This window comes from Schistocerca nitens, chromosome 7, assembly GCF_023898315.1.
Source record: "Schistocerca nitens isolate TAMUIC-IGC-003100 chromosome 7, iqSchNite1.1, whole genome shotgun sequence".
NCBI classification, from domain to species: domain Eukaryota; kingdom Metazoa; phylum Arthropoda; class Insecta; order Orthoptera; family Acrididae; genus Schistocerca; species Schistocerca nitens.
In genome coordinates this window covers 241,513,358-241,525,600 of record NC_064620.1, presented here as the reverse complement: position 1 = coordinate 241,525,600, position 12,243 = coordinate 241,513,358, and the positions used below count along the sequence as shown (strand labels likewise).

The 12,243-nt window shown below is 43.2% G+C and overlaps 2 protein-coding genes across 8 annotated transcripts in view; one reads left to right on the top strand and one right to left on the bottom strand.

Moving 5' to 3' along the window:
- Positions 1-12,243, bottom strand: part of LOC126195139 (rho GTPase-activating protein 17-like) — a 354,101-nt gene that overhangs the window by 177,111 nt on the left and 164,747 nt on the right. Inside the window, exon 1 of one of the 7 annotated variants that reach the window (XM_049933638.1) lies at positions 1,072-1,181. The exons of 2 other annotated variants lie outside the window; for them this stretch is intronic. The gene's annotated coding sequence lies outside the window, so the exon portion shown is untranslated. Of the gene's footprint in view, positions 1-825; positions 972-1,071; positions 1,182-12,243 lie in introns of those variants that run through there. 4 more of the 7 variants (XM_049933642.1, XM_049933643.1, XM_049933637.1 and 1 more) reach the window with 4 other exon arrangements.
- LOC126195141 (UNC93-like protein MFSD11) overlaps positions 1,423-12,243 on the top strand; it is a 246,376-nt gene continuing 235,555 nt past the window's right edge. Inside the window, exon 1 of the mRNA XM_049933645.1 lies at positions 1,423-1,611. Within this exon, the coding sequence (XP_049789602.1) occupies positions 1,507-1,611 (105 nt within the window). The 5' untranslated portion in view covers positions 1,423-1,506. The remainder of the gene's footprint in view (positions 1,612-12,243) is intronic.

The following is a 12,243-nucleotide window of genomic DNA, read 5'->3' as shown; positions in this document are numbered from 1 at the left end:
GTTTATTTATCTTATCATGGAGATAAATAAACAGTGACTGGTAACAGTGAACTTGTTGTTTCATTTAATATAAATTCTACTGCAATAGCGTGATTCTAAACCATAGACTTCTTGAAGAGGAGTGGTAGATATTTCAAAGGGCCATGAATAGCTACAAAATATCTTTACTTTTAACTGGCGAGTTGTATCAGACAGAAGAATGTTTTCCAAACACCAACACATCATATTATACATGCACGCTGTTATGTGCTATCCAATTTGCGTGTCTTATTTTTAACACAACAATGAACTGATACAATGCGTTGGATGATAGCAGGCACCGACTCGAAGATGAAACGGACCTCACTGTTACCTATGTAACAGTGATCACAAAGATAAAGTCCCGGAAAAGAACAGCTTACTTATAAATTACTAAATCTGCTAGAAAGGAAATACGAGCTATTTTTAATCTAGGACTATGGCTAAGTTACTGTTGAGGAAATGACTATTTTATAAACCAACAGGTAACGTGACAGACAACAAAATCACAAAATTTAGCTTCTAAGTCTACAACAAAATCTAATGAAGAATTTACTACAAGTGCTTTACTGAAGTTGAATCTACATCAACTGCAGAAACGAAGTACTGTTGCTACTGTTTGAAACAATGGCTCCTCTACGTTACTAAGCCTTAAGTGGATACTCATTGTTATTAAAATCAGAAATATGAAAAATATCTCCACTTTAGTCCAACAAGCAGAATTCCGCCAGTTCAAATTTACCAAAGAAAGCGATACTTCCAAGTAGCATCCCTCGTCAAATCGTCATGATAGTCACTTCGACTAACCTGCGCCGAAGGGTTCCCACTACACTAAGGTCACGACTTAAGTATGGAATTCAGTTTGATTATTGTAAATATCACTGTACTGGCACCCAAAACAAACACGTTCAGCCCAGCCCAACACAAAAGTCATAATGGCAGATGATCTCATCCTTCTCAATTGATAGACACTTCCATAGCTGGACACAATAATAAAGACGCTCTTTCTACAAAAAAATATAACACAGTTGAACGTAGCATAGAGCTACGTACCTTAAATTAGTTACAAGTTCATGAAATTAAAGCCTGTACCGAGCACACAAGCATAAAACTCAACACAAATTACACTTCCTTCTGTACACTGCATATTATCGATATGCGGCTGATTGCTCAACATCACAGTTTCGATATATAGAAATCGACTATTGTCAAAGACAAAACAAAAATATCATAATTAAATAAACTAAGAAGAATATAGACTTTATGAAATTAAGAAAAAATATAAGTAAAATATTTATATAACCAAGCCACACAATACGAATGACATACTGACACTAAGAATATGCAAACTATAAGCATACGAGTGTGTAGTATCTTCACCACTTTTCTTTGGAACATCCGAGTTTACTAAACAAGTTATCTGGCTGCGACGCGTTAAATTACGTGAAACCAAGAAAGCAGACGGTTCAGTAAACAAGTGTTACAACCATGGCGTGTGTTTCGCGGTGTGACAGAAGATTCTTAAATGTAATTTTGTTAGGGTTTGGTTTCATGTTCGTATTTACAGCCTTCCAGACGATGGGAAACATAGAGGTAAGATTTATGAGCAACGAACAAATATTCAGAAATTAATATTTTATTTATGAGAGAAATAAATTTTATTCTCCCATCTTCTGAATATTTTAGTGTAGAAGAAGAATAAACAGACCCGTGAACACAGTGAGACTAGTCTTATATCGTTTTACTAGAGAATATGAAGTCGATGCGTGTCATTGCAGCAGCTGCGGCTTAAAGTTGGTGATAGCAATATTTGGATGCAATATTTACATAACTGAGCTGTTCTGGCAATTAAAATCATTATCTGGAAAATAGGAACAGGTTGCAAACATATTTCGGGTTATTTCCGTTCATGATTACGTATGCAGCACTTGTTTTTGTTGTTAGTAGTAGACATTAGAAGAAGCTGCGGAAAATTTATAATATGTCAAATACTTCGTACGGTGAAATAGTGGCGGTGTTTTCTCCCGATACACCAGCATGTCTGCAGTTATCCACCGTAGCTAATATTACGATGATTGTTTTCACTTTAATTGAAATATTAAAGCTTTGTGTTCATTAAGGTGTTTAGACGTAGCAGTACTTTTCAGCAAGCTAAAACATTATGGTCGCTACAGCGCTAAATTTAAAAAGGCCGCGTCTCCATCACTTTGAAATATATCAAACTGGCTTTCTGTAGCAGCTTAACGTTATTACTTACCTTCAGTGAGGAACTTGACGAATAGAACGTAATAAATTATATTTGTATTTCTATACACAGTACTAACAAAATAGGTCGCAACAATAAGATAGCCCCGCATACACACACGCCTACGTATTCACGGATCTAGGGAGATTCCTAAGTAAAAGTATTTCGACAATTATTTTTAGTTCTTATTACAACGCATAGGTCAGTGCAGACTCAAGTCTAAATACTGCAAGACTGATAATCGGCTAAGTCGATGGCACTCGGACTTTTGTTTTCAAGAAGCCACGATTAAAGGCAAACATAATAGGTTTAAAACAGCAAATATCCAAAGACGTTGCCGGACAAGATAATAAATAGTATGGACTTCCTACTCACCCTAAACCTCAAACATATTTTCCAGTGCATTCGGTGTCGTTTTTCAGAAGCTAAGAAAAGCAAAAGGGCCTTTTTTCCAATTCTTGAGAATGGATCCAAAGTTTTTAACGCTCTACTGCTGGGTTTTCTGAATTGTTTATAACTAGGGAGTATAAAATTTGCTGGTTGTTAAATTAATGAGGGGGAGGGAAGGATTTAAATGCTTATTTTGAATACTGAAGCCACAATGTCGTATACTTATAGGGAAGATTTCCAGTTTCTTCACAACAAAATATATGCGGGGCATACACAAAAGAACTTTTCCGTTTTAATGTTGTAGTCAGTGACTTGACGCACCGAGTTACGAAGATACGGAACTGCGGGTGATGCTATCACGGCACGCAACAGTCGAACAGAGTAAATGCCTCGTATTGACACAAAAGTGGGCTACTGTTGATCAAATTCCGTGTTGGAAGGAACCACCCTCTGGTCTTACTCTAGCAGACTGGCAGTTATATCTTAGCGTCTTCTTCTCGCAGACGAGCTTGTACGTGTGTCGACAATGGAAATTTAATTTACCTGGCAGTATAAGACGGGAACGAAGAGGACAAGATAAGTTTCGTCGGGGTCATTATAGCGTTTGCATTGGACTAAGATATTTTGTAGATAATGTGGTGTTTAACATTGTGTAACCAGCTCTAACTACTCATTACGGAGGCTCTTAAAGTTAGTATTTATTTTATATTTAGAATTAGTTCTGTGCATCTACATCGATACTCCACAAGCCATCGTACGATGCGTGCCGGAGGGTATGCTCTACCACTACTTGCCGTTTCTTTTCCTATACCACTCGCAAATAGAGCGAGGGAAAAAACGACTGTCCGTATGCCTCCTTTGTTGTTGTTGTTGTGGTCTTCAGTCCTGAGACTGGTTTGATGCAGCTCTCCATGCTACTCTATCCTGTGCAAGCTTCTTCGTCTCCCAGTATCTACTGCAACCTACATCCTTTTGAATCTGCTTAGTGTACTGATCTCATTGCATTATGAGCCCCAATTTCTCGTATCTTCTCCTCGTGATCCTTACGCGCAGTGTTTGTTGGGGGCAATAGAATCATTCGGCAGTCAGCTTTAAATGCCGGTTCTCTAAATTTTCTTAATAGTGTTTCTTGAAAAGAACGTCGCCTTCTTTCCAGGGATTCACATTTGAGTTCCCGGAGTATCTCCGTAACACTTACGTGATGTTCGAATCTACCGGTAATAAATATACCCGCTCGCCTCTGAATTTCTTCGTTATCTTCCTTCAACCCGACCTGGTACGCATGCCAGACAGTACAACTGTACTCAACAATGGGTCGTACCAGCGTCCTGTTAGCGGTCTCCTTTACGGGTGAACCGCTCTTTCCTAAAATACACTACTGGCCATTAAAATTGCTACACAAAGAAGAATTGCAGATGATAAACGGGTATTCACTGGACAAATATATTATACTAGAACTGACATGTGATTACATTTTCACGCAATTTGGGTGCATAGATCCTGAGAAATCAGTACCCAGAAAAACCACCTCTGGCCGTAATAACGGCCTTGATACGCCTGGGCATTGAGTCAAACAGAGCTTTGACAGCGTGTACAGGTACAGCTGCCAATGCAGCTTCAACACGATACCACAGTTCATCAAGAGTAGTGACTGGCGTATTGTGACGAGCCAGTTGCTCGGCCACCACTGACCAGAGATATCTGGAGAATGTGCTGGCAAGGGCAGCAGTCGAACATTTTCTGTATCCAGAAAGGCCCGTACAGGACCTGCAACATGCGGTCGTGCATTATCCTGCTGAAATGTAGGTTTTCGCAGGGGTCGAATGAAGGGTAGAGCCAATGGTCGTAACACACCTGAAAAGTAACGTCCACTGTTCAAAGTGCCGTCAATGCGAACAAGAGGTGACCGAGACGTGTAACCAATGGCACCCCATACCATCACGCCGGGTGATACGCCAGTATGGCGATGACGAATACATGCCTCCAATGTGCGTTCTCCGCGATGTCGCCAAACACGGATGCGACCATCATGATGCTGTAAACAGAACCTGAATTCATCCGAAAACATGACGTTTTGCCATTCTTGCACCCAGGTTCGTCGTTGAGTACACTATCGCAGGCACTCCTGTCTGTGATGCAGCGTCCAGGGTAACCGCAGCCATGGTCTCCGAGCTGATACTCCATGCTGCTGCAAACGTCGTCGAACTGTTCGTGCAGATGGTTGTTGTCTTGCAAACGTCCCCATCTGTTGACCCAGGGATCGAGACGTGGCTGCACGATCCGTTACAGCCATGCGGATACGATGCCTGTCGTTTCGACTGCTAGTGATTCGAGGCCGTTGGGATGCAGCACGGCATTCCGTATTACCCTCCTAAACCCACCGATTCCATATTCTACTAACAGTCATTGGATCTCGACCAAAGCGAGCAGCAATGTCGCGATACGATAAACCGCTATCGCGATAAGCTACAATCCGACCTTTATCAAAGTCGGAAACGTGATGGTACGCATTTCTCCTCCTTACACGAGGCATCACAACAACGTTTCACCAGGCAACGCCTGGTATGAGAAATTGGTTGGAAACCTTCCTCATGTCAGCACGTCGCTTTCCTTTCACGGCACCCCAACTCTTATAACTGCCGTCTGGTTTCCGTACAACTCGTAAATAACCTTCTGTTACCTGTATGTTGTCCCTGTTGCCTTTAGGATTTCAAAGAGTGTTTTCTAGTCAGCATTGTGAAAAGCTTTCTCAAAATCTAAAAATGTTATTAAATGGGTTTGCTTTCCTTCTAACAAGGGAACCTCCCCATCGCACCCCCCTCAGATTTAGTTATAAGTTGGCACAGTGGATAGGCCTTGAAAAACTGAACAAAGATCAATCGAGAAAACAGGAAGAAGTTGTGTGGAACTATGAAAAAAATAAGCAAAATGTACAAACTGAATAGTCCATCCGCAAGATAGGCAACATCAAGGATAACGTGAGCTCAGAAGCGCTGTGGTCCCGTGGTTAGCGTGAGCAGCTGCGGAATGAGAGGTCCTTGGTTCAAATCTTCCCTCAAGTGAAAAGTTAAATTTTTTATTTTCGGGCAATTATTATATGTCCGTCCGTCCGATGCGAGGTAACTGCGCCGTAGTATGGGGACGCTACACCTAAACAAACATCGAAACATACGACGTCAGTCGATTACAGCACACGAAAGAGAGAATTCCTGCTAACGAGGCTCCCTGGCTGGCAGTTGACTGTTCGCTACTTTGGACGAGAGTGCATTAAATACGTGAGGTGTATTCCGTGGGCAATATGAATCCAGCAAATATAGCTCGCGACTTCAATAACAATCGCACGGTTTTGCGGTGCGGTCGCAAAACACAGACACTAAACTTATTACAGTGAACAGAGACGTCAATGAACGAACGGACAGATCATAACTTTGCGAAAATAAAGTAAGTAAACTTTTTACTCGAGGGAAGACTTGAACCAAGGACCTCTCGTCCCGCAGCTGCTCACGCTAACCACGGGACCACGGCGCTCCTTAGTTCACACTATCCTTGATGTTGCCTATCTTGCGCATGGACTACTCAGTTCGTATATTTTGTTTATTTTTTTCATAGTTCCACACAACGTCTTCCTGTTTTCTCGATTGATCTGCGTTCAGTTTTTCAAGGCCTATCCACTGTGCCAACTTATAACTAAACCTGAGGGGGGTGCGATGGGGAGGTTCCCTTGTAAGTAAGTCATCATCAGCATGGCCTCGCGTGTTTCTACTTTCTGCGAAACCTAAACTGAGCTTCACCGAGGTCGGCTTCTGCCAGCTTCTCCATTCTTCTGTGAATAATCTGTGTCAGTGTTTCTGTGAGCATGAGTCACTAAACCAATAGTTCAGTAGTACACCTGTCATCACCTACCTTCTGTTGGAAATGGGGAGAGAGAGAGAGAGAGAGAGAGAGAGAGAGAGAGAGAGAGAGGGAACGGGGGGGGGGGGGGAGTGAGGGGGGCGAAGAAAGAGCCTTTAAGCCAGCGTAGACCAATTGCCTTAATGAGACCACACAACAGATATCCACAAACATTTCCGGACTGTGCTAGATCCTGCGGACAGGTTCTTAATCCAGCTCTGGACAACAGCGCACAAAGTAGTGTTATTAACTTTTTGCCGCCACTTTTCCTTTCATCGGGCAAGTGACTTCCCAGCTACCTCAAGATAGTGGTCCGCAGTCACCACAGGTCAATGTCTCCTAGCCCAGGAACAGGTTGTGTAGGTAAAGGTGCAGCTGTCATTCATTTCCAAAGCTTGCACGCATCTAACGTTTCCACTTAAATTGTTCACAGCTACAGAGCGACCGAACTTAGTGAGTGCTCGGAAGGGGAATGGACTAATAAATAACGAGACGTCAGTTTGCTGAAAATGAACAGCTCTGAAATGAGAACGAATGTCTCATTCAGGAATGCGTAGATGGTACTAGGAGTAGACGTGATTGTACCCAACGAAATTTTATAGCAGCAGGTGTTTGAGTCTCTCGTTCCCAGCGAAGTTCACAAGAGTTCTGAGTATGTACCAACTTACTTTACCATTGTCATTCATTAATCTCTTTGACATAATTTCAAATGAAACTTTACTCTGTCAAAGAAAATGTTACTTGTTCAGCGAGGTTTATACGAATATTTCAACCACACAGGAGGTCGCTCACAAGTGCCTCGTTCGACTGAATCTCCAGAATTCATAGTCAGTCTGGAACTATTACAAGATAGGTCTACTAGAGAGTAGAAAGGATCCGAAGAATTGCGCGTTTCGTCATGAGCTCATATAGTTACAGCGAGAGCATCACACAGAATTTGCTCATCTAACACCAGTTGCAGACTCTACAAGACAGGCGTTGTTGGTTGTTTGACTTGGGGGGAGGGGACAAAACAGAGCCGTTGTACAACGCGGAATAATTTGCTGTTAAAATTCCATAAATGTGCATTTATCGGAAAGAGGCCATAATGGAAAAGTGAGAGAGATTAAATGGAACACGAAGGCTTACTGTTCGTTTTTCTTCCCGCATACCTTTCTTGCGTGGAACAGGGAACCGGAGAAATGGTGATTACTGTTACGCAAAGTACCATCCACCACATACCGTAAGACTGCTCGTGGAGTATTGTGGTAAATTAAGTGTGTAATGTAGAGTTTATCTTTGCATGACTTTTGTTTTACAGTTTGTTCAAAGTCAGTCACAAGTATCCAGACCGTTGAACAGTTTGCAGTCTTGGCCTTGAAACCTGATTCCTTATTGTAAGAAGCAGACGTAAGGTGTGTCTCAGCACACATCCAGATCTGACTCAGTTTGTCACTGATGTTTCGTCCTTTTCCCATGCACTACAACAGGTGTGCTTCGAAAGAGCTGTAACAAATATCACTATAGTAAAGCCGCAACTGCTCAGTTATCGCCTCGATCAAATCTTGATGTTAGTCGATTATCGTACCGACGTATTTGTCGACTATCGCACCGATCTGTAGTTCGTCTACGCTTAGACATATTTATCGACCAATTTTCGGTTTCAGCGTCGATTTATTTGTCGACCATCCCGCCAGTTATTTATAGGTTGTCGTATCTATTTAGTGGTCGGTTATCGCATTTTTTTAGGTCGGTTATCGCATCTGTTTGTTTGTTTATCGCATTTGTTTATACGTCCAAAATAGTTTGTCGAATATCATATATGTCATTGATCGATTACCGCGTTTATGCACTGTTCGATTATCACCTTGATGTACTTGCGCTGATTTACATGTTGTTATCGACTCTGTTGATTGCCTTGGTTGGCTGACTATCGCCTTGTTTACTTGGTCATATATCATCTTGGGTAAATGGACGGTTGTCGCCTCAAGTGATTGGTTGATTTAATCCACACTGGTTTAGTGAATTTGGTTCATTTGTATAAGAAAGAAAATTCGCCGCCATTATTTGGCCGACAATGACATAAAAGATAAGGCATACAGTTTCTAATTGCCAGGCTTTCGCGCTTTTTGATTTAATTCCGTTCCGCTGCGTCCCATGACTTGAGAGCAAATGAGACTTGGTGATGATGGAACGTAAGCTCGGCGGCCCCACAGGTTATATAGAGGGGGGGAGGCTGTGTACATGTACAATGTTCCTGCTCACTAGAACTGTGTATGCACTTACCTCTGTCACCTACGCTAAAAAATACTTAAGACACAACTTTCTCGAGGGAAAGTTATACAAAGAAAGGAAACTTCTCCAATAAGGGTGGCTGAACCCCTTCCTAGGGATCTCACAGCCAAGCAGCCAAAAGTGCCATACCACATTATTTATTTCGTTAGATTTCCACCTAAGGACCACGATAGGCTTCTAGTTATTTTGAAGGTAATGTTCTCAGCTGCTTTTTTATTCGTTTAAACCGGATGCTTCTCACCTATGCACCATTGTCAACTCCGCTGTCTATACAGAGCACAAAGAAGGTGAATATGCTCTGTTGTTTAAAAGATTCTGACTGAAAAGTGGCACACAGCTGTCTCATCGTACCGTCCTCAGCAGCCTTAAAAACTTTCCCAAAAACTTCGTTATGTGAGTATATTCGCGTTCTTTTTAACGTGTAACTCACTTCCAATTGAAGATGTTTGAGCGATGTAAATATATTAATTCCTCTCAAATCGTCTATGGATTGATAATTCCGAAATAACGTCGGTCAAATTCTCCACTTGTGTACACGATATCAGTAACTGCTGTGTCACTAATTCATTAATACTGCTACTGAGTATGAAGGTACTGAAAGATAATTGCGTAGACTTCTGCGGCCAGAGTCAGACGACATGAAAGTTTTCTGGGTTTGGTACCGCGTCATAATGTAAAAACTACTGCTGCTATAGAAAAACCATCGTTTCGGCCACGATTGCAGCGGCCTTCTTCTGAGTCTAATGGTGCGTTCTAGCTATGCACTGTCCTTTATATTTTGTTGTTAGTGTTCGCTGCGCATGCCATTACGTCATAATTTTAAAAAGGTAGTTAGTTTCATTGGTCACTTAAGGAAGAAGGAGAGGGAACTTTATTTTAATAGGTTATTGCCGTGGAGGGGGAACGTGACCTCTGTTGTCCATTGGGTCTTGTGTTATGTACCACGATTGGTGGCCACCGTCGAATGAGAAATTTGCTGCTGTTCACCAACTGCTGGACGTCGGCCGCGCGGCGGCAGCTACTCGCCGGTAGTGCTCGTGCCTCGTGTTGACAGTGCGGTCTGTTGGGCCCATTTCTAGACGTCGAAGTGTACAGGAGAACGGAGCGCACACTGGGGCACAGAGTATATCGTAGGCATAGACATACTGACAGGTATCTGCATGCCCAATACTACCACCACCCAGCGCAGAAGAACTGTCATCCGCTCGTTGGCAATCCGTGCGCAGCTCCTACGTGATGATCAAAACATCACACCTGAGCTTAAAAGGTTACGCACAACGTTTCTGGCCAATGGCTACAGTCATAAGTCGATAAACAGAGCCTTGTCGACGAACACAAGCAAGAAAGACAAGCAGGAAATAGACAAACTGCAGCCAACAGTACGCTTACCCTATGCGAAAAACGTTACTGACCGAACAGGCAAACACCTTCGCCGCGTTGGGGTGCAGCCTGTCTTCTATAGTGGTCGTAGGATCCAGGACGTGCTAGGCACCACCAGGGACAAGGTGGATGCACTACACACTGCAGGCGTTTACAAGATGGAATGCGAATGTGGAGAGGCATACATCGGCGAGACTGGTAGGCCAATAGCAACGCGCATTCGGGAGCACGAGCGTTATATCCGTCTAGGGCAACACAACAAATCCGCAGTGGCAGAACATCACCATGACTGCGGAAAATAAATGAAATTCAGCGAAGCCTGTGTGTTGGCCACAGATATGACGAAACGCAAAATCAGAGAGGCCATCGAAATATTTAAACACCCTAACAACATGAACAGGGAGGATGGACTCAGGCTTGCCCCATCTTGGCTGCCAGCAATCAGGGCCCAACAGACCGCACTGTGAACACGAGGCAAGAGCACTATCGGCGAGTAATTGCCGCCGCGCGGCCGACGTCCAGCAGTTGGTGAACGGCAGCAAATTTCTCATTCGACGGTGGCCACCAATCGTGGTACATAACACAAGACCCAATGGACAACAGAGGTCACGTTCCCCCTCCACGGCAATACCCTATTAAAATAAAGTTCCCTCTCCTTCTTCCTTAAGTGACCAATGAAACTAACTACCTTTTTTAAAATTATGACGTAATGGCATGCGCAGCGAACACTAACAACAAAATATAAAGGACAGTGCATAGCTAGAACGCACCATTAGACCCAGAAGAAGGCCGCTGCAATCGTGGTCGAAACGTTGGTTTTTCTATAGCAGCAGTAGTTTTTACATTATGACGCGGTACCAAACCCAGAAAACTTTTATGTCGTACTGAAAGATGTTTCCTAATGATACATGTTCTGTCTTATTCAGTTAAAACACCGCCATTGGCAAGATTTTTGTGATATGTTTCTTTCATTTAATGTGGAGGTGATGTCTGCATTCACTTTTCACTAAAAATCGACAAAGTGCGAGTATGACTCGCGCGCTGACGATTCCGCACAAACATAATTATATATGCAGATAGCATAACCATCCCGTGAATCTCGACGATTTTTGCCTGATATTGGTTCCGGGAATTCAAAGACCATATCAAAATTTCTACAGTAGTTCCAGAGACTAGCGTGTAATCGAAAAAGAAGCAGCCAGGGGCTTATCTGGAAATTTGTGGCAAGGTCTTATGCGATCGAACTGCTGAGGTCATCAGTCCCTAAGCCTACACACTACTTAATCTAACTTAAACTAACGTACGCTGTGGACAATACACACACCCACGCCCGAGGGAGGACTCGAACCTCCGACGGGGGTCAGGCACAATTCCTATGGTGTTTCCACAGATATTTGTAATTTCTGTTTTTAGTGTGTAAGTGGAGTCAGCCCAAACAAATAGCCAAGTGCGACATTCGTTTCATCGATACATATTAACAAGTAAGTTAAAACACGAGGAATAACCAGCATTAGAGCAGCCACTGCGCACCGCCCTGGCCCGCGCTGATTGCTACCATCAAGCAGCTGGTTATTCGTCTTTTTTTTAAAATCATTTTTGTGCCTGGTTTGATTCGGCTCGCCACAAATTCCTCCTCTGTGCTAATCTCATCTCAGTCCGCCCCCATAGCTGAATGGTCAGCGTGACGGACTGCCGACCTAAGGGGCCCAGATTCTATTCCCGGCTGGGTCGGGGATTTTCTCCGCTCAGGGACTGGGTGTTGTGCTGTGTTGTCTTCATCATCGTTTCATCCACATCCGGCGCGCAGGTCGCCCAATGTGGTGTCGAATGTAATAAAACCTGCACCAACACCGACTCAAAGGAAGGCCTCGGCGCTTGTTCGTGACGTCACGTCATCTAGGCACGGCGAACGCCAGGTCTGTTGCAGGCATACCCATAATGGTGGCGTCTCCCTCTCTGACACAGGAAAATGTGAAACTATTGGCGGTAGTTGACCAACACACATTGTTCTGAGAGATTTCTGCAATCAATTAATTGTGCAATTC